The sequence below is a fragment of the Strix aluco genome, chromosome 17, assembly GCF_031877795.1.
Source record: "Strix aluco isolate bStrAlu1 chromosome 17, bStrAlu1.hap1, whole genome shotgun sequence".
Lineage (NCBI taxonomy): Eukaryota > Metazoa > Chordata > Aves > Strigiformes > Strigidae > Strix > Strix aluco.
The window spans coordinates 13,314,591-13,335,959 of NC_133947.1; the positions used below are offsets into that span (position 1 = coordinate 13,314,591).

At 53.3% G+C, this 21,369-nt stretch overlaps 3 protein-coding genes across 7 annotated transcripts in view; 2 read left to right on the forward strand and 1 right to left on the reverse strand.

Annotated features, from left to right (window-relative positions):
• IFT52 (intraflagellar transport 52) overlaps window positions 1–1,194 on the forward strand; it is a 16,347-nt gene extending 15,153 nt beyond the window's left edge. For 2 of the 3 annotated variants that reach the window (XM_074842905.1, XM_074842907.1), the window contains one exon: window positions 368–1,194. In XM_074842905.1, the coding sequence (XP_074699006.1) occupies window positions 368–438 (71 nt within the window). In that variant the 3' untranslated portion in view covers window positions 439–1,194. The remainder of the gene's footprint in view (window positions 1–367) is intronic. The other variant, XM_074842906.1, reaches the window with a different exon arrangement.
• On the forward strand, window positions 439–21,102 carry MYBL2 (MYB proto-oncogene like 2). Of its 3 annotated transcripts, none has more exons than XM_074842903.1 (14): window positions 439–502; window positions 6,813–6,906; window positions 8,059–8,130; window positions 8,520–8,612; window positions 10,347–10,567; window positions 10,724–10,880; window positions 11,651–11,920; window positions 13,181–13,567; window positions 15,220–15,359; window positions 16,364–16,463; window positions 17,078–17,191; window positions 17,759–17,875; window positions 18,089–18,235; window positions 20,342–21,102. In XM_074842903.1, exons 3-14 carry the CDS (start codon window positions 8,074–8,076, stop codon window positions 20,468–20,470), a joined length of 1,932 nt encoding a protein of 643 aa, XP_074699004.1. In that variant the 5' UTR covers window positions 439–502; window positions 6,813–6,906; window positions 8,059–8,073; the 3' UTR covers window positions 20,471–21,102. The 3 variants fall into 3 exon arrangements, with proteins under 3 accessions (XP_074699004.1, XP_074699005.1, XP_074699003.1); XM_074842904.1 differs by lacking the exon at window positions 439–502 and adding an exon at window positions 2,291–2,416; XM_074842902.1 differs by lacking the exon at window positions 439–502 and adding an exon at window positions 6,027–6,061.
• On the reverse strand, window positions 3,056–3,820 carry LOC141931409 (uncharacterized). Its single transcript, XM_074843495.1, has one exon. The coding sequence runs from the start codon at window positions 3,811–3,813 to the stop codon at window positions 3,061–3,063; it is 753 nt and encodes a 250-aa protein (XP_074699596.1). The 5' UTR covers window positions 3,814–3,820; the 3' UTR covers window positions 3,056–3,060.
• Window positions 21,103–21,369: the final 267 nt, after the last annotated feature.

Below are 21,369 nucleotides of genomic sequence, written 5' to 3' on the forward strand. Positions count from 1 at the left end.
AGTCCTTAATTGCACTGTGGGAAAGGTTGTTATTTTGGTTTGTGAGCTGTGGAAAATACAGCCATAAATACGGGAGCTGCTGCAAATATGCTATCCTGTCACCCCGAGGCAGTGTCCTTTTGTCTCCCTGCTAAAGTGAACCAAGGAGAGGTGGGTTTGTCACTATAGAAGGAGAACATTTCTTCCAAGGGAGGGGAAGGATTGAAATTAAGCAATAATAACATTGTTGCAGATCGCTGCCTCATATAAGACTGGAAATACATAGTTTTGAAAAGAAGGGACAGCATTTGGATGAAAAGGACTTTTCAGATTTAATAGATCATTATTAAAAAAAAGTGTAGAAACTCAGCAATATTTTTACTTACAGTTATTTGTTATCTAGCCCATTCCCAGGGAGATGGTGAGCTTGGTAAAGCACAAGAATGGAAATTCAAGTGAAATTCATTGACCATGAAATGTTGAAGCTCAATGCACAGCAAAAATACAGCCAAGGATAGGAGTGGTGAGAAGAAAAGATTTGTCAATACTAATACTGTGTGTCTGTGTTGCAAGGACTTTTTTTACATTGACACTGAGATTGCGCTTTGACATCCAAAAAATTTCGTATTTAATCTGGCACCCAAACTGTGCAACTTAAATTCTTCCCCCACTCAAGCCTTGTACGCAGCCTTTGTGACACCTGTGCTTTATCTCGCTCTGCCATGTGTTTTAATGTCAAAGCTGCTTCTTGCAAAAGATCTGTTCATCTCTTATCCCTCAAAGAATCTTTTGATTTTACAACGCTTCATGCTTCGCATGCCAGCTTGGCGCAGGTTTTTCTAAAGGAGCTGCCCTGAAGCACCTGCTCACTTACTGCCCAGTTGAGATGTTGGCAGAAGTGGTTCTGTCTCTTCTTACACTGCAGAGATTCCTTTTTCTTAGCAGTACATTTGAATTTTTTCATTTGTTCCTCTTTCATTTATTTTTCTTTAAGGGTATGGTTGTGTTTGTCACACACAGTCCTTTGTACGTTCCAGCTACAGATTTACACAACAAGCCTAATCTTTCCTCTGCAGTATCAATACCAATCAGTCAACCGGCACAAACTGCAGTTGAACCAAACAACTGTGTGATCTGCTTCCTAATTATAGATCTGGTCTGTACTGTTCTGTGGTGTTTATACTTCAAACTGTAAATACATTTCCTTTCTGGGCCCTTTTCTGAGTTGTTTTGTCACCTGTTTCTGATGTTGTAACATGGTTTTGAAAAAAGTCATCTGAGCAGGCAGAGAATACAAGCAGCTCCCTGTTTACTGTTTGCCTGTAGTGCCACTCTGACAGCTGAAGTAAAAGAGTGTATTTTTTTCACTGAACGGATGTTTTTTTGGCCATAAGCTCTAGTGTGACATGTATGTGGAGGCAATAGTTTCCATGTCTTTCAAAGCTGTCCCTTGGGCCTCTGGAAGTATTTGAACTGGTACTTTGTAAACAGAAGTGCTTGCTGTGGTCATGGGAGTATGGTACACACAAAGTTTATGACTGATTGACAGAATTTTGAAGGAGTACAAGCAGGTGAGAGTTCTCAAGAAGCAAAGCTCAGCACTGGAAGGTTAGGGACACAGTTGGCCACAGAGTTTATGCAGTAATGAAATTATTGCTGTAATTCACTAAAGTTGGTTCCAAGCAACTGTCGCTGCTTTCCCTTTTCGTTCTCTATCCTCTCGTGCAACACGACTTCTCCTCCCTTAGTCTGTCCCTAAAAGAAGAAGGGGGAGTGTATATTGGTTCTTCAGGAAACTAAATGCCCTGAAAAGCTGTTTTTTACACGTAGTTCTTCATGTCTGCTGTACGCAGCAGTTGTGGAGGGGAAAAAAGGAAAGCGAGGAAGTGGCTGTGTGAGGGGAAGGAGGCTCTAAGAGCAGCGCAAGAAAACCTGGACCGGGGGTGGGTGCGATGGGGTGGGCTCGTTCCTTCCCCTCGGACCCGCGTGTGGAAGTTGGGGAGTCCCCCGCTCGGGGTCGGCAGATGCTCGCGGTGCTGGATCCCTCCAGCTGGGACGAGGAGTAGAATCCTGCGCAGAGCCACTGGCGGCGGGTGACGGCCGCGGGGCTGCGGAGCGCTGCGCCCGCTCCCGGGAAGCCGCTTTCGGCCGCGCTGCCCCGTGCCCAGCGGCGCGGGGCCGGTGCCGCTGCCCGCCCGGGCCCGCCGCTCCCAGGCTGTTTTTCTCCCAGTGTGCCAGAAGAGGGATCCCCAGCCCCGGCGGCGCCTCCCGCCCGGCCGCCGCCTCCCGGCCCGCGCTCCCCGCGGGCAGCGGCGGGCCCCGGCCCCCGGCCAGCCCCGGCCCCCGGGCGGCGCCGCCGCCATGGCCCGGCGGCGGGGGCCAGGGCCGCGTTCCGGCGCCGCTCCGCCACCGAGACCTCCCCGGGCCCCTCTGCCAGGTAACGGGGGCGGGCGGGGCGGCCCCCGGCCGAGCACCTGGGAGCGGGGCCGGGCCGGGGGCTGCGGCGGGGCCCGGCCATCTTGTGGCGGCCGCTCGCCCCTCCTCAGCCGGTCGCGGCGCAAGGCGGGTGGAGGCGGCCGCGGACGGGCCCCCTCCCACGGGCCGCGGAGCTCGGCGGCAGCGCCGCAGCGGGCCTGGGGGGGGCGGGCGGGCCGTGGGGAAGCTCCCGGCGCGGGTGGGGAAGGTGCTGCTGCCGGCGGGGTCTCACCGGCAGCCGGGCCCCGGCCGGCCCCGCGCCCCTGTTCGGCGGGGCTCAGGCGCAGGCCCGGCGGGCGGTCAGAGAGCACCGGAGACCGCGCACACCGTGAAATTTATCTCTTTATTGCGTTAATACAACAGACAGCGATCGCGGAGGAAGGGGAGGCCGGGAGGGCTGCGGCTGAGCTGGTGCTGGCTCTCGGGGGCTGCCCCCAACAGCCCAGCAGCGCCCCAAGCAGCTCGCCGGGTCAGTCGCCCCAGGTGGGGGGATGGAACCGCTCCTCCGGCGGTGCCATGGCGAGCCCCTGGCGCCGGGCAGGGCCACCCGCTCCGCGGCACAGGCGGGCCCCGGCAGACACCCCGCAGCCCCCCGCGCTCCGGGGCTCACAGCGCCTGGTGCAGAGACACGGCGACAGCGTCAGGGTCGCTCGGCTGGGTCTCGGGGGCGGCGGACCTGTGGGTCAGCACACGGTGCCTCTTGAAGGCTCCAGGCCAAGCCAGAGGAATTACTACAGAGGTCTCCAGGGGTGGCGTGTCCGGTTTGGAGCATTCCGGTAACCTCAGCTCCTCGGTGCTCACATCAAGGGACAGGCTGGTATCCAGGGGAGCTTTTATTGCCGAGATCTCCCACCTGGGTGCTGGCATCTTCCCAAGGGTTGAGAGGTCACCAACAAGCTCAGTGCTCTTGGACAGCAGGCTCTCCAGCAGTTTGGGGTGCTTTTCTTTCTTGCATGGCGTTGAGGTGTTCTGTGACACCACGTCCATCAGGCAGTCGGCTGTGCTGGGGTGCTCACAAGGCAAACCAGACAGATCAAAGGCAGCCTGACCGTGGTGGGTTTTGCAGAAGCAGACAAGGCTGAGGTCAGAGATGCTCTGGGTCAGGCCCTGCAGGTCAGTCTTCACACAGCTGCTCAGAGACTCCGACTGCTTGACAACACACAGGGAGCTGCCTTTTGTTGCATTGTCCAAGTCCATGAGAAGCTCCCAGGTGTCTGGTTTGGAGGCACTACTATTGTCTGTGTAATAACTGCAGACAGGAGAAGAATCAGTGCGGCTGGAGGCCCTGGCCACAAACCCATTTTCCAGTATTTCCTTTATGGTCAGGATGCTGGTACTGTGCCTCTTGGTGGACAGCATGGTGCAGAATTCCACCACTGTCAGGCTTGTGGAGACCAGGATGTCCCTGCCAGAATAAATGTGTTACTGTTCATTACCATTCTCTAGCGAATTGCAGACTTAGAGTAGTAAGACTGTTCTCTGCAAAATCCTGTCTCAGTCTTGCTTAGGAGAGCAAGGAGCTGAGCAGGATCCAGAACAGTTATCCAGCCTGTCATTGTCTTCTAGAGCAACACAATTGCACCGCAGCCTGTTTATTGCTCACAGGTCATCATGGAGCCTCCCTAGAGTTCAGCCTCAGCCTGCGTACACTACTCTTAGCTTTGTATAGTGTGTAGGGAGTCTCAGTAAACCTCTCCATCTGTTAGTGCTACTAAGATGGAACTGGTTTTCCCCAGAGATAAGACATTTCATCCTTGTTCCTCAAGTCAGAGGACCATAAAAGTTAGAGTTGGGTCACTTTGGGATGGAGACACTAAAACTGGGCTCTGGTTAGGATGGAGAGGCTGAGGAGCAGCTTTCACCATACCTTTTATCCACACATGGTAACCCCCCCCCTGCAGACCTGTGGGGTCCCACAGCCCACATGGCACTAGGGGAGGTCCTCAGGACAGGCCCTCCTGGCAGGTCTCATGCTGCACACCCCTGCCCTCTGCTCTGGGGGCAGGAGCCTCCTTTGTGCTCCCCCTCTGCCCAGGAAGGAGGGGCTCACCATCATCTTAGGCAGCAGCTGCCTTCTAGGTACCCCTATAGGGAATGGGGCAGGAAGGGAGGGGGAAGGCAGCTTGCTGTGGTCTGAAACTACTTTTACTCTGAACACATTGAAAGCAGAGATAAAAAGCTCCTAAGTTTACTGCAAGGGGGGCTGTAGGGTCATTCTAGAAGGAAAGTCTTCTTTGAAAGACTAAAATAATTTTTCCTTAAAGACAATTAAAAAAATAGTATGTGAGAAATTAGGAGAATAAAAAACATGCTAAGAGGATAGACTAAAAAGTACTACCTACCTTCAGCTTCTAGAGAGTCCCCCTTGGAGATCTTGATCCTTTCTTGCTAGTGTTGCTTATAGCAGTTTTATAGTTCTGGCAATTCATTAAAAGGCTCATTTCCTAATTAAGCTAGTTTGAGAGAGGGAGGGGGGGTTTGTTTGCTTCCTTTTAAGCACAGGGCAGTGATTGTGAGCTGTGGCTAACTGCTGAGGGTAAGCTGAGTCCTGTAAGGGCTCGGTTGTGTTTGTAGCCTGTCAGCAGGCAGCCTTGGAGAGCAGGGGGTTGTTTGCAGGAGGTGTAGTCCTCTGCCGCAGGAGGAGGAGGACAACACACACAGAGCCTTCCTGCCCAGACACAACACTCAGGGAGGGTCCCTGACAAGGTGACATCTCTCTTCGGTTCTGTGGTGTTTTGTCTGAAGCACTGGCCAGGAGCATCCATGTGCGCAGGCTGCACGCGGACGTTACAGCTCATGTTCGGGCACTAGCAGGTGTGTGCTGGGTCTGTGCGGTGTGAAAACAGCAGGAATCCGGAACGCACCTGTACAAAGTGCCGGCGAGTTCAGGACCAGCTGTCACTGGGGTAGCTGCTGCTTCCCCCCGCGGTGTGACAGTGCCGCTGCCCGGCCGCGGGGCCCTGCTGGCCGCCTCTTGCCTCTGCTGGGAAGCGCCAGACCTGCGCTCTCCTCCGGGGACCCCATAGTGCGCCCCTAGAGCGAGAGGTGCTGCCAAAGCAACGTGGGGAAGGTGGTTGATTTTAATTTGCTGCTTTTTTCCGCCCCCCCCCCCCATTTTAATGGGAGGCGGCTGCCGGGTGTCCTGTGGCAGAAGCGAGCCCCCCCCTGGGGCGGAGTCTCAGCCGCGTCCTGCGGGGCCCTCGCTGCACCCCAGAGCCGCCTTCCCGGGGGGGCCGCGGCGGGTTTTGCAGGGGTCGAGGTGACCGGGGGGGGGGGGAATCCTCCTGCCCTGCGCCCAATGCTGCCTGCGGCGGCAGCTCTGGGGGAGCTGCGCTCGGAGTGGGGGGGTCTCGCTGCGGGGGGTCTCGGGGCTGCGCTACGGAGTGGGGGGGTCTACGGTGCGGGGGGGTCTCGGGGCCGCCCCCGGGGGCGGAGCGGGCGGGCGCCCTCCCGCGCGCGCCTCTTTGTGCGGGCGGGAGGAGGCAGCGCGCATGCGCGGCCCGGCCCCGCGCGGGGGGGGGGCGCCGTTGGCGCGAGATAGGAAAGTTGCGCCGCCGCCGCCGCCGCCGCCCGGCCCCGGCCCCGCCATGGCGCGCCGTAGCCGCGGGTGAGTGTGGCCCCCGCCGGTCGGGGGGGCCCTGCGCCGGCTCTGCGCCTTCCCGCCGCCGCGGGGTAGCCCTGGGCACCCGCTGGCGGCTCCTCGCCGCCGCGCACAGACCTCCGCCCCGGACGGCCCGTTCCCGCTCTCGGGCCGGGCAGCGGGACGGCGGGCTGCAGGCAGGGCCGCGGCCCCGCACCCCTGGGCTCCGCGGGCCCCGCTCCAAAGGCTCCTCCTGGCTCCCCCCGGGAGCTGGGCGCGGGCCCGGCTCTGCCCGCTCGGGAGCAGGGGGGTGACAGGGCCAGGCTGGGGGGGGGGTGTGTGATATGCAGAGCCCCTGGGGGCTGCTCGCCCAGCACTCCCTGGCTGGCTTCTGGCTGCTTCTCGCATCCCTCTTCTTTACTCCAGCAATCCGGAGGCTGGTGTAAGGGGGGGAAATGGTGCCAGTCCTTAGATTCAGAGTCCTCCCAGATGGACAGACAGGAACAGAAGTCAAGAGAAATGCTCCTTCCCCTGCTCTCAGCAGCATTAAAATTACTTGAATGCACCGGGAGCCCAAAGCTGAGGGACTGCTTTAAATCTGGCATGTCTGAGTGAATGTCTGTGAGGTGTTGGGGATCAGAGCTGGAAGAGAGTAGGTCTGGAGCTACTGCAGAGTACATGTCACTCTCTGGAGCGCTGCTCTGCATGGTGGAGGTTACACCCTCTACTGTGTTTTTATCAGAGGTGGAAATTACAATCTTTGTCTATTTATCTCTAGTGAGGAGCAGGATGAGCTGCATTACCAGGATACCGACTCGGATGTGCCGGAGCAGCGGGATGGCAGGTGCAAAGTCAAGTGGACACAAGAAGAGGTGAGTGGGAGCCTGGCACTTGATGAGAGCAGATGCTTTGGGGTAGGCCTCTGGCATGGTACCCTGCGGTTGGGTACCTCCACCCCAGCTCTCACCTGCTGGCCAAGACACCACCTCCTGCTGTCTTGCTACTGGAGAAGACCATGTGTCTGTTTTGCTGATGTGAGCTGAGGTCTTGATGAGGCTGGGAGGTTTGGGGGAGTTTGAAGTGTAGCCTGGAGAGCAAAAGCTCCAACCACTTTACCTTAAGCATGTGAGTCCTGAGCGAGATATCTGCTGCCTGCAGTGCCCTTGTGAGCAAAGAGGGGTTCCAGAGGATGGCTGAGGCCCCAGCAAGCTGAATTGCACAGTGGAACTGTCTTTTTTCTCTAGCAAAAGCAGGGAGTGTTGAGACTGGTGGGACCATGGCTTAGTCATCCTGGCTGAGAGCCTGAAATTAGTTGGGAAATTATATTCCCTCCTCCCAGTTCCTCCATCATCTTTGTTCTGTGTGAAAACTACAAGATGTCCTGTTTCCCCTGGGGTCTGAACACCAAGTAAGGTGGTCTTTGTGCAGGGATCAAAGTCTCGGGCTCATGTTGGGCAGGAAATTATTTCATGCTTCTGTTTGCCCTGCCAGTGCACACAGGCAAGTATGCCCGTAGCAGGCTCTTTATGAACTGTAGGCTATAGCAGTGCTCATGAAGGAAATGCTGTAGAGGCTCATAACACTGGAAGACAGTAGACCATCAGGCTAGTGGTGATACACTTAAACCAGTTGGCTTTCTTGGCCAGGTAAAAGCAGTGCGTGGGCTGTGGGAGATAGATTTTCTGGTCGGGGTATACTGGGGCTGAATAAGCAGGTAGCCTTGGCCACAGGGTTTGAACCAGACTGTACTGGAACAGAGCTGAGCCCTTGTTTTCTGTTTGCTGTATGAGCTCGCCCTAGTACAGAGCCCAGAACCAAACAGTCTGTTCTAGTTGGTCTCCAGGCACTGGAGTGCTGCTAAAGAACAGTGTGAGCTACCTTCCTCCCCTGAATGCAGAATGCCTAATAAACCTTCTTGACAGTTCAAAATATCTAGCTTGTTCTCTTGATGCCATCAGCCCAGGGGTGCCTGTGGCGTGTGTTGCCTCAGAGTATGTGAAAGTGGATGTCTTTGTTCTTTGCAGGATGAGCAGCTGAAGATGTTAGTAAGACATTACGGGCAGAATGACTGGAAGTTCCTGGCCAGTCACTTTCCTGTAAGTGACCCCTTGCCCAGCTGGGAATTGTAGTGTTTTCATGTCGCTTCTTGTGCTCATTGCGCTGGTTCTCTGTGTCTGTGCAGCACCTTGCACAGCGGGGCTCTGTTCTGTGACTGCAGCTCCAGGCTGTGAAATGGTGCTTCTTTAGGGCAGGGAGACACCCTTCTTGCTTGGAGGATTTTCAAGGGTGAGTCTCTTGGAGCTGGGGTGAGAAATTGAGGCTCCTGTCGCTGTGCCCAGTGTCCTAGTCATAGTATATATTCTCCATGTGCTTCTGCAGGTTTTTTGTGGGACAGCCGGGGGGGGGGGGGGGACGGGACTGCTGTTGCTATAGGGGCTTTTGGAGCCTCTGGTCTAATACGTGGCTATTCTCATTCCTTTTCTAGAACCGCAGCGATCAGCAGTGTCAGTACCGGTGGCTGAGAGTGTTGAATCCAGACTTGGTGAAGGGCCCTTGGACCAAAGAGGAGGACCAAAAGGTAAGTCAGGGCTGAGAGTATCTGAGCGTTGGACTGTTACTGTCTGCAGAGAGGACAGAGGTGTCAGACCCTTTTGTAAACTGTGGGTAGTGGTGGATACCTTGTGAGCAGCACTCTGACCTGTTCTGAGCAGCCTAATGCAGCTGTGGTTGTGATGTGCAGGAGCAGGTCCAGGCCTCTTCAGCTGAACACTTCCCTTTCAGACAGTACTGCTACAGTAGGCTGCCAAGGGAGAGAGCAGAAAAGGGAATTAATTCATCTGCCTGCTGGCAGATTTCCACCTGACCTGGCCATGTTGGACCAAAAAGAAAATAAAACTGGCATTTCCGGTGCCATAGTAGACAGACTGAAGTGGATGTCTGAGGTCATCTAGGTGAATCGTGACTTCTGGGACCCTGTTTCTCTGCTGGTTCCAGAGTGAGCTGAGAGGGGCCAGCTCAGACAAACTCATCATCTTGATGTGCTTAAGAAAAGCTGGAATGAATTCAACTTTTACCAATGTTTTCTGCTGTAAAATATTGTAGTTTGTCAGATTCTCTGCAATGCTTCTGCTCCCCCGTTTCTTTCCCTTTTGGTCCCATTACAGGCTGTTACAGTCCTTTTTGCCTCCCATCTGTGTCTTACGTCAAGCACATCCTAAGGAAGCTTCTCACGATGTCCTTCCACCTTCCTACAGGAGAGCGGTTGCTGCCTACTTTCCCCTTCCCTTTGCATGTCCTGACTGCCAGCCCACCCATCCTGGCCAGGCTGGGCTCCAGCTTTCTCCTCCTGACACTGCACAATCCTTTGCCCTGCAAGTGCTCCAGCTTCTTGGCCTGTGTCTGTTTGGTGTCCTTGGTCCATATGTCTGTGCTTGATAGTCATGAGTCTGCAGTAGGGACATTTGTTTTGGGCCAAGAGCACTGTGAGCATCACCTGTCTACCCACACCTTTCAGCTGAGCGCAGCTGGCCGGGATACAAATGCTCTTTGAAGACCCTTCAGCCTCCTCTCTAAGATTTTGGTGGGCTGAATGTTGCAGGTAGTAGATTGTTTCATCCTGACTATGCTGTGGACATACCGCAGGGGCTCAGAACAGATTCTGTGCCCAGAAGCATTTGCATTGAGCCTCAGGCAGAAATGACAAGGCCCTGGGTGAAGGGGAAGTGACAGAGTGGATGGCTTTTAAGTGAATATGGCTTGTTTATGCTTTGGAGCTCTGGCTGTGTGTCCTGGTGGTAGTGGAGCATGGAGCAGCAGCCCTGGCATGCCCTTGGTGTAGCACACTGTTAAAGGGAGGCTGCGCCCAGCGGGCAGACCTGTGTGGAGCTGATGGACCTGGCCATGTGACAACAGTCCCCTTGGTAGGAGGGAGGGCAGAGGAGCCTTGGAGCATGTGGGAGTTGGCCCCTGCTCAGAAATGGGCGTGTGTTTCTAAGTCTGGGCCCCTCTGCCCCTGGTGCACCTGCCAGTTTCCACCCCATCTTCTGTGAGCTGTTGTCTGCATTCACAGGTGCCATGTGGCAAAATGTTTGCATGGAATCAGCTTCTTTCAGAAATTAGCTGGATCGTTGCTCCTGCAGGTGTTGGTACACCTGATTGTCAGTGCTGGATCCCTCCAGCTCTTTTTCTTAAGGGGCTTTTCTCTGTCTGCCCTTACCTGATCCCAAAAGAGGTGAAGAGCAAAGCCTGAAGGTGACTGTATTGACCTTCCCCTCTATTCCATTTCCTTATTTCCCTCCTGCTCTCTTCAAAGGTAATTGAACTGGTTAAAAAATATGGCACCAAACAATGGACCCTGATAGCCAAGCACCTGAAAGGGCGGTTAGGGAAGCAGTGCCGGGAACGCTGGCATAACCACCTGAACCCTGAGGTGAAGAAGTCCTCGTGGACAGAGGAGGAGGATCGCATCATTTTTGAGGCCCACAAGGTCCTGGGGAATCGTTGGGCAGAGATTGCCAAGCTGCTGCCTGGGAGGTAGGACCTCTTTGCTCACTGGTGCCTCCACAGCTGGGTGGCCTGTGGAGATGCATGTGTTGGGCTCACAGGATGGGGCTAGAGAGCGTGTAGGAGCTGTTAGCTGTGCTTTAAACCTGCTGTAAATGGTGATTTCTACTTCTGCTTTCTCTGCAGGACTGACAATGCTGTGAAGAATCACTGGAACTCCACCATCAAGCGGAAAGTGGACATGGGAGGCTTCCTCAGTGAAACTAAGGAGTCCAAGTCACTGTACTTCCTCGTGGAGGTGGATGACAAGGAGAGCCAAAGTCAAACGAGAGCTGGGAGCCAGGTACTGCACCAGCACATTTGCAGCAGGCAGCTGGGTCAGCCCCCTGCTCTGCTCACGCATATCAGAGCTGTTCATCCACCCTTCTGCTGCCTCTCAGGCTGCCTTTGGCACGCACAGCCGAGTGTCTACATAGACAGTCTGTGCCTTTCCCCAGCCTTCTCCAAGAGACTGACTGTTGGGAGATCTCTCCCTCCAGGAGCTAGAGGTGGAGTGTGAGCCTGAGTGTGTTATCCAGGTGGGGGACAGCAGTCTGCTAGTACTGTTATCTTGCCAATCTCGTCTGTCTTGGAGACTGAAGATTTTTTTGGCTGTGTTGTGCTGTTGCTGGTGGGAGAAGGAGGCTGCTCCAGACAGTGTGAGGACATGGTGAAGAGGCATTGTGTCCCTTTCCTCCAAAAAAAAGAGGCAAGGAAAGTATACCCAATTATTTTTTCATGAAGAAAGCGTGTAGTTTTCAAAGGCAGGCTCTTCAAAAGTAGGAAATACAGAATAGTGCTATCTGCTCAACCTTTGTTCAACTTTCTCCTGGGATACTGTGAAGTGAAATCTTCAGTTAAACAGTCCTGTGCTCATAATGTTGCATGGACTCCTCAGATGATGTATGGCACAGAGCAGTGAGGGAGAACAGGGATGTGAAACAAACTGAATGGCAGGTAGGAGAGCAGGCACAGCTGAACGTGTCTAGGGACCCTTGCTCTTTGTCCCCAGGAGTTGACATTGTTCCCTTGGTTTCTACTAATGGCTGGATTTTTTTTGTTGTATGCTCAAAGAATGTCCTGCCGAACTGGCCAGTTGATATCTCTGAAATAAAGGAAGAGGATGTCAGCGATGAGGAAGTGACGGGTGTACAGGAGTTACCCTCGGAGCTGCCAGCTGCCGAACTGGCAGAGCATAACGCTGAGGGGACCCCAGATGATGCTGTGCCTGAGGATGCCTCTTCATTTGTCACATCACCATACAAATGGGTCGTTGAAGCTGCCAACTATTTGAACCCAACATCTGTGCCAGCCTTCAATGAAGCTCTGGATATGATTGAATCTGTAAGTAACAGGCCATTGCTCCTGCAGCTAATGTAGGGAGACTGATCCCCACTCTTTTCCCTTGAGTGAACTTACCAGGTCCCCTCACTCATCACCATGGGCATCCTGAGGAGGGCTAGGTCTGTCATTCATTGGCTTGCAGCTTCCCACTGTCTCCTTTCCAGGTCTGGATTAGGCCTTTCCAACTGTGCCAGTATTGCGCTGGGCTTGCAAATTCCCCTAGGCAGGTGTCCTTGTGCGTGGTCTCTGCTGGTGTGGGAGTCTGTAAATGCTGGCAAACCTGATCTCAAGCATTCCTGTATCAGCCAGTGTCTCCAGCTCTCCCTTTCATAATGGTTGGGGCCTATGCTCATGGGCTTTCCTTCCCCTCCTGTTACAGGATGGGATAGGACAGGATAGACTGGGAATAGGCCAGGCCCACTTTATGCAGGACAGACCCCTTCACACTGGGATGACCCCACCATTTGCTTTCAGTGGAGGTAGCTTCACTGAAACTAGTAATTTTGGGCCAGTTGAGCAGTGCTGACATCCCCCGGGTGACAGAGGCATGCCAGAGTGGTAGGCTGGCTGGAATCAACAAAGCACTTTGCTGCCATCAGAAGAAAATGTCTCTGTAGCCCCTAGCTTGCCTGAGGAGCTTATGAGCTGATTATCCACGAAGGATCCACTTTGCATGTGTATAGGGGGACAGAGAGTCTGTTCCCAAGGCTTAACAGCCCATCTGTGGGCCTTTAGGGACCTGCTTGTATGGTACTTTGGGAATTGGTGGGGTTGAGCTGCCAATCTCAACTGGTCTGGTTATTTTTAGTCTCTCAGCAGTGCCCATTAAAGCAGAGCCCTGTGTCCAGCTGTACTGATGTGCCCAAGACTGTGGTTTGGTGTTGACTGACAGTCGCTTCATTCAGCCCCTGTCCCCAGACCTATCCCCAGCTGCTTTTTTTGTCCCCTCTGCATGGGGGTGCAGCTGTTTGTGCAGCTGTGCTGTGAACTGAACTGGGAAACCAAACTTGCATAAATAGAAAAATCTGCCCTACGCACAAGCAGCAGCTTTCAGCTGCATCACTTCCCTGGTCTGGTTCTCAGCTGTGCTGGCAGCAGAGGGGAGGAGGACTTGAACCCTCCTTTAGCCAGGCTCCTTGAAAAGCTGGTGGAATCTCACACATCTACTTATTTCACCCCCTAGTTTGTATCTCCATCTGTACCAGTCAGCTGCTCAGTTTTCCTTCCTGGGCTGCTTCTGACAGTTTCCCTTGTGTGCAGGACCCCGACGGCTGGTGTGATCTGACCCAGTTTGACCTGCCTGAGGAAGCCTCTGCGGGCAGCAGCAGTAGCAGCAGCAGCCCGGTGAGGCAAACCCCCAGCAAGCCGACGGCGTCCCTGCCCAATGTGACCGAGTACCGCCTGGATGGCCACACCATCTCCGACCTGAGCAAGAGCAGCAAGGGAGAGCTCATCCCCATCTCTCCGCGCGCAGAGGTGAGCTTTGGCACGCCGCCCTCTGTGCTGAAGAGGCAGAAAAAGAGGAAGATCTCACTCTCCCCCGTCACGGAGAGTGCCACCAGCACCAGCCTTTCCTTCCTTGACTCCTGCAACAGCATGACGCCTAAGAGCACCCCTGTCAAGACACTGCCCTTCTCTCCATCTCAGGTACGGAGCAGTGGCAGAGCACAGGCTGTGCTCCTCTGCTTGGACTTGGTGGTCGTGAGCTAAAAAAAATGTTACTACTCCATCTACTTGCTTTAATGCCATGTATTCCCATCAGTTCTGCCAGCTTTGTGTTTCTCCTCCCTTGAATGAGGCAGCACCAATTCATGGGGTGTCTCTTTGCTAAAACAAGGCACAGAGCTGGATTCTGGCACTGCTTGTCTTCAGCTCTGCCCTTCCTGTGGGAGCAGCAGCCTGTGTCTGCCTCTGGGAGCACTTGCAGTGTCGGGGAAGCCCAGCTGCCCTGTGCGATGGGCAGGGTACTTGCCCACTCCAAGGAAGGACGTGGTGCACATTGACATGCCTGCAGGATCACTGGAGAGCATGGTGCTTCTGTCCCCAGGGCGTCACTGCCCCAGCTGTGGGTAGCACGGTGGCAGCAGTGAAAAGTGGCTTTCCCTATTCATTTCCAGTTGAAAATTCATTTCCAAGTCACACAGGCAGGCTTGGTAGCACATGCCTTGTGCAGATCTCTGAGTTGCTGTGCTTGGGAAAACGCTCCTGGGCTTGTCTTTGTTGAAAAAGGGACTCGGGATCACTCAGCCTTTGTGAGGACTCCTACAGTGTCCACACACGTGTGCACATGTGGTCTCCAACATACATCATCTTGGAGCACTGTGGTGTTCAAACCCACTAGTGGTGTGGTGGAGTTCTGTCTGTGAAACAGAATAAAGGCTGCTGCATTGCTGTGTCCTCCAGCACAGTTCCCACAGCTGCTCTGTTGTTCAGACCCTGTCAACTTGTGCCTTTCAGGTCTTTATTTCTGCTGTTTTTGCAGCCCTGGGTGGCATGTGGGAGAGCACCACAGGGCAGTGACACCCAGGTTAGGGTGGACCTTGAATGCAAGGTCAGCAAGAACTGGGAAATCAAAGCAGGGCCTGAAATGTGCAGCTCTGCAGAGTGTAAAAGGCTGGAAGGCCAGGATTGAATCTGAGAAGGCAAATGACCTGTCCTGCCTTTTGGGCTGAGCTTGAACCATCAGTGAATGTAACACACACAGCTCTTCGCTCCTCATAGGTTCTTGGGTACAAACCTTGTCCCTTATGGGAGGAAAGTTGTCCCTTATTAGCTGTTATGAAATAAAATTCTAGCAGAGATGAGACAGTTTGTCATTTTCTCACAGTTTAGGCTGAAGACAGCTCAATGCAAAATCTGTTCACTTGTATGCTGTTGTTACATAGACTTCTCTCACCTTTGCCAGCCTGCGGTTGGAATAGACCTTTGGTGGGCTGGTATTACCTCTCCTTCACCATTTTGTTTGGCCTTGTCTGGACCAGTGCAAGGAGAGGCTTCTCTCCCACCCTATAGCTGCTTGTAGTCATATCACCTCCTCCCTTAGGGGAAGTGAATAATCTTTATAGGTGTGAGGCACCTTCTGGCAACTTTAACGTGTGTGTCTATGTACAAGACTGTATAAGTCTGTAAGAATCATTGTGGTTTATACTGGAACAGATCCCTCTTGTGCCCCTCAGTATGGGAGGATTGTACCTACTTGAAGTTTTACCTCATATTTATGAAAAAGTAATGATTTGTGATACTATGCTGGATGCTTGAGACTGAGTGTCTTCTCTTTCTTTCTTTCCTGTGCTGTGCAGTTCTTAAACTTTTGGACCAAACAGGATACACTAGAACTGGAGAACCCGTCTCTGACCTCCACGCCTGTGTGCAGTCAGAAGGTGATTGTCACCACCCCTCTGCACAGGGACAAGACCCCTCTGCTCCAGAAGAACTCTGCGTAAGTCCTTTCTGCTGCCTCCTCCCCCGTCCCCACCTGAGCAGCATCCTTTTCCACACAGGAGTCTGGTCCAATTCAAACATACTGCCCCCAGTACTTGTACTGACACTACTGAGAGAGGGACAGGACAGCCCATGGATTTCCTTAAATCAGTGTTTTCCCCCAAAGACAGCTCCTCTCTGAGCTGCAGGGACTAAGTGTCCAGGCTGATTTGGGCCGCAGCCAAGTGACCACCGTTGTGTTCAGCTGCTGGGTGGGCTGTTGCCTTCTGTACATATCTTTGGGAAATGTTGCTGTGCTGTGACCCCTGTGCAGCTGGGAAGGGATTTGATTTCCTCAACAGGAGCTGTTCAGATCCATTCCTTTAGCTCTGCACCCTCTGCTTTGCCTGACCTGAGGGGCAGTTTGGGGCGATGATTACCCAAGGCATTGTACCAGGCAGGTCAGGAGGGCTGGTCTGCACAGGGAGTGATTTGCTGGTGGACCGAAGCAGCACAGTGTTTGGGGGTGCTGGCTGTGCTAGAGAAACCACTCTGTTGCCACAGTCCAGAGCAGCTCCCCTGTCCAGGCAGTGTGAGCTGGCTTGGCTGCTCCAAGTGCATTTGCACCCAGGGCTTCTGCTGCTCCAGCTGTGACTGTCACAAGCCCAGGCTGGGCCTGAGCAGATCTGCCAGCAGAAGCATTGCAGGGTAGGGCTGGCCTGCGGAGCTGCATGTTGCCTGTGTCAGGGGGCTGTGCTGCTTTCTGACAAGGGTGCTTGGTAGCTGGCAGGGCGGAGCAGCGTAGCTGACACATCTGAAGGGTGTTTTCCCTGCTAAAGGCTCCTCCATGCCTGTTTGCTCTGCTCGCACCCCAGGAACAGTCCAGCCAGGCAGGTGGTGGTTGCTGCTGCCACGTGAGACTTGTGCCGTGGCTCGTGTAATGAGAGGGCTTGGAAGGACGGGGGTACTTTGTGTGGCTTACAGCATGTCTGATCCTTTGTCTGTCCCACTCTCTACTGCCAGGTTTGTCACACCAGATCAGAAGTATGTGGTGGACAACACTCCTCACACCCCCACGCCTTTCAAAAACGCTCTGGAGAAATATGGACCAATTAGGCCTCTGGTAAGCGTTGGGCAGATCTGCTGTTTGCTGGTGGCAGAAGCATAGTGAGTGTAAACGGGACATGGGGTAGGTTGCAGCAGAGCTGTGAGCCAACTGCTACCTGTGCCATAGCAGAGTACAGTTTGGTAGTGCCAGACTGAGATGGGAGGGTTGAAGGGGACCTTGTCATGGTAAGTAGCCACAGGACTTCTAGCTCCTCTCTAAACCAGCTAAAAATGCCAAAACCTGCCCTTGAATCAGGCTGCAGTGCTTGGCTACTGATGACCTTGAGGAAAAGCAAGGAAACGATCTACCTAGGCATCCCTGAGGAACTGCAAGCATTGTGGGGATGGCAGTTTCCAGTATCCCAGGCCTTTTGTGCATACTGGTCTCTTGATGGCACATTTGGGGTTCAGGTGATAAGAGCCTCTCATGCCTGGAGATCCTGTAAATCTGTCAGGCTAGCAGAAATGTTGTTATATTTTTTTCTAGCTGGGAAGTAAATAAGTAACTTCTGTTTGTCTTCCCACTGTGGGCTCCCCAACCCCATTATCCCTTGAGGGAAATACTCATGAGTCTGCCCAGCACACAGATTTTCGACTGTCTTGTGTGCTCTCTCCTGATTTTCACACCAGCCCCAGACTCCTCACCTGGAAGAAGACTTGAAAGAGGTGCTCCGAAGTGAAGCTGGCATTGAACTTATCATAGAGGATGATGTGAAGCCGGAGAAACAAAAGAGGAAACAAGGGGTGAGCTGATTTTGTGTCTAGCACCTGCTGCTGAGCTGCCCTTTGCTGTTAAGGGGTGTTTTGGCTGGTTTTGTTCATGCTACTGTTGATGCCAAAAGCTTTTTGGCCTGTGGCTGTTGTCTTTTAATCGGCAAGAGGTGCCTGAGGTTAAGGCCTGCTTAAAATACTGCCAGCTGTGTCCTGGTTTACGCTGAACTCTGGGCATGGCAGGAGATGCTGTGTCCCTATCCTACAGGAGAGACCCATGGCACACTTGGAGCATCTGTGGCAAATTGGGCTCCCGGCAGGCTGTGGGCTGGTATGCAGAGTCTCTTGGCTCGGTTGCCCTGGTGGCTTTCCTTTCCTTCTGAAAGGGGCTTTGTCTTCTAAACTGGTGGCTCTTGGTGCCAGGAGGAGAGCGCTGGAAGCTGCTGTGCCCTGTGGTGGGGAGGGCTGCAGCGTGCCTTCTCCCCGGGGTGCTGCTGCAATGCAGACCTGGGGCAATGTGGGCTTGGTGTCGCCTGGGCCCTTGAGATGGCAGTTCACCGCGTTGATTCATGCTGATGCTTGTTCTTTGGTGTCCCCCAGCTGCGCAGGAGTCCCATCAAGAAGGTCCGGAAGTCTCTGGCCCTGGATATTGTGGATGAAGATATGACGCAAAATGTGCCTGCCCTCCCCAAGACTGTCTGTTTCAAAAGAGCCCAGGTGAGGGGTGCTGTGCTCAGAGCAGGGGCAGGTTTCTGCTCCAGTGAAACCCTGTGCAGAGCAGTGGTGGGAGCTTTGCGACCTGCAGCTGCCCTTGTGAATGTGGATAAAGGGATGGATTTGTTAGCTGGCCTTTTGGCCAGGCCAAGTATCAGCACTATTAGGGCAAATTAACTTGTTTCCTTATAAGGTTTTTTTTTTTCCCCTTTGCAGCCTGTGAATTTCCTGTCGAGGTCCCTGAACCTTTCCTCCTCGAGCAGGAAGAACAACAGCGGTTTGCTCAACAGAGCCTTCGTGCAAGTGCAGCCGGAGAAAATGTCCTACAGGAAAATGCCGAGCCATTTCAGACCACCAGCACCGGTAAGCCCTGCAGCCACTGCTCTCCCAGTCAGAAGGTTAGCAGGTAGTGCAGCCCTTGTCCCTCCTTGGGAGGAGGAGCGAGGGGAGGAAGCTCTGTGCACACCTGCATAGGCATCCATATGCTGTCGGGGTTGTCTTTGCACCAGGGTTTGGAGATACTGAGCCAGGGGTGTTACACTACAGCTTCCTCCTGTCTCTTTCCAAACCTGCCCTTCTGCTGGGACTCAAAGCCCCATGGTTGATCAGAGCTGTGGCCTGCTTAGCATGTTTGGCCCTGGATTTCCTCATGGGAATCTGCATCCTGTCCCAATCCATCGGGGAATTTGGATGATTGATCCAGCAGTGAAGTAAACCTTCCTTTTTCCAGTGAGCACTCCTTCGGTGGACCACAGTAGGCTCATCTTTTTTGTTTCTGTGGGCGTGGCAAGTCTGTGAAGGGCTGTATAAATGCTAACCAGAAAGGTATTTCCCACCCCTGTGATTTTAGGTGTTTCCAGGTTGTGGTGAAGGCTGTGTGCCATAGACAGCATAGGCTGGCTTTATCCTGCTGTTTACCTGAACCCGTGGCAGTACAGAGCCCCAGCTGACAGTGTGCCACCCTGTAGCTTGTGCTGAGGTTGGTGCTGTTACAGCTGCTCTGTTCCTTGGCTCCACACAGTTGTGTCTGGGTTGTGCTGGAGTCACAGCAGCCTACAAATGCCTATGGGGCATAACAGTTTCTTGTGCTCTCTTTAAAATCTTCACCACTTGGTATGTTTGCAGGTAGAGCATATTAGTAGGGGTATATCCTTGCTTTGTGAGGCAGTGTGGCTTAGAGAAGGGGATGTGGACCATGATTTTGCAGGTATTTGCTTGGACTGAGTCACGGGAGCTCTGATAGCTTGAATAAGGAGGGAAATATATGCTTTCCTTGGTGGGGGGTGAAACTGCAACTGGGGGCTGGTGTGGGGGTGTTTTCACATCCCAGGAAAAGCCCAGGTGCAGTATTGTCTTCACTGAGGAGCCTTGGCTCAGTCTTCATGAAACACTGCAGTGAGGGGGATTGTGTCTGTCCCTGGATTAGAGCTGTCTGTTGTGAAAGCGCTTTCTGACAAATAAGTACTCCTCAACCAGAGTAATTCCTTCCCCTTCTCAAAGTAAATGCTACTTAACCACTTCCATTTCTCCTCCTGTCCTAGGCATGGTCGTATTGCTCTGAGAGCTAATAGATCTGTATAAATAAAGCTTTGGGAGTGACTTGAAGGTGACAGTAAGGCAGCTTGTAGCAGAGTTGTCTGTGGTGTTTCTGGGCTCTTGTGCCGGACTGGTGTTGCTAGCAGTGGCAGTAATTTATTAAGGAAGCTCACCTAGCTGTGAGCTGAACCTCAGTCAGCCCCAGAGCTGTGCTCTGGCTGCATGGAATGTTGTTACCGTGAGCCCATGCTGAAGCTCGAGCTCCTGTTCTTTGCGGTGCATCTAAATGGGTCTTTCCACTGTGTATCTCTTGGCTGCATTTATCAAAGGATTTGCAGGGGTTTTCCTGGAGTGTAAAAGCAGCTCATGAGTGCCCTTTCTGCACGCAGTGACTGAAGCACGCCTGATCTTCAGCTCTTCCTGTGGGCTGTGGGACCCTGCTGAAACTGAAGGCACCAAGTTGTTGTTAAGGATGGGCTTTGACCAATCTAGACCTGGGGCTGAGCAGCTCCTGTAGGAATTGAACTGGTTGGGAATAAATCCCAAAGCTGTTCTTGAATTCTTTCTATCCCTCTGGAATCTCTTCAGCACAAGGAGCCTTAGTGGGTTTATGCTTTGGGGTTTTTGTCTCAAGGCAAGTAAGGGAAAGCCCTGAAAGGGCACGTGGGTTGTCCTGAAGTGGAGCATTCACCTGGGAAACTGCTGAACGGAACCCTCCTTTGCTAGAAACAACCTGCTCAGCTGTGATGAGTAACTGGTGCTCTGCAAGTTCCTCCTGGTTTCAAGATGGGTGCTCCTAAGTCCAAAGTTTTATTTCCCTTGGGTAGCAGATAGTTGTTAGTTTTATTTTTGCAGTCTTTCAAAACAGGATGTCAACACTGTGTTTGTCCTCTCCCTTACCTGTTGCACACATGCTTTCTTTTCCTTCTGTAGATGACCAGGGCTTGGAAAGCCGTAGCCTGTGGTGGAACCCGAGACCAACTCTTCATGCAGGAGAAAGCTCGACAGTTTTTGGGCATGCTGAAACAGAGTCACACATCAAGGACCTTAATCTTATCATGAAGGATTGTTCTGCTTTTTTTTATTATTTTATTTTTAAGAATTTTTTTATAAGTGGAGGGGAGGGGGAAGCACAGGAAACAATGACCTCTGCCAGGCCTTACTGTGTGGGGGTGGATATTTTTCCTTCTGTTCCCAGGTAGATCTATATTGTAATAAATTGGGCTAACTGCTGGCTAATGTGTGGAATGCAAGTTTTAGGATCATTATGGAAAGGTAAACGAGGGAGGGTTGGAGAGCTAACAGCAAGACCTCTCTCTGCAAGACCTGGGTTCTGCGAAAGTAGAAGCATGCAGCCATGTTCCACCTCGGAGCAGCGTGTGGAGACTGATCTCGCAGCCTGCCTGGATCTCGTGTGGCTGCCCTGGTACCTCGGGAATGGCTTTTGCAAAGGTTCCTGCATGTCTTGTGTCTCCCCTTCTGGCTTTCCCAGGGGATGGAGCGGTTCCCCCTTCACTCTAGGAGGAGGGAGGGTGTTGTGCACTCGGAGATGTGCTTTGGGGTGACCCGTGTTCAGAGCCGGCCCCTTGCTCGCTGTGGGGCTGTTTTGTACTGCCATGCTGCAGAAGGGGGGCGGCGGGCGCCTCTCCCCAGGGCTGTGCTCCCTCTTCAAATAAACAATGGTGCTAACATCACCCTGTCACTCCGACTCTGACTCTGCCCCTGCCCGGGGCCTCGCAGCGCTGTGCTGGGGTGGCGAGATGCAGCAAAGCACTGATCTTCGTGTGGGATCTTTTCTTTCCTGGCAAGTTGTTGAATTCCCATTAGCCTCTCAGCATGAGCAGAAGGGATGATTTCTCCCCCACCCTTAGTGTACTTTCATCAGCTGTTTAAAAACGATTTTAGCTACTTTCTGGGAAGGTACCACAGTGTGTTTGAGCTTAGCGTGGCTGGGATCTCTG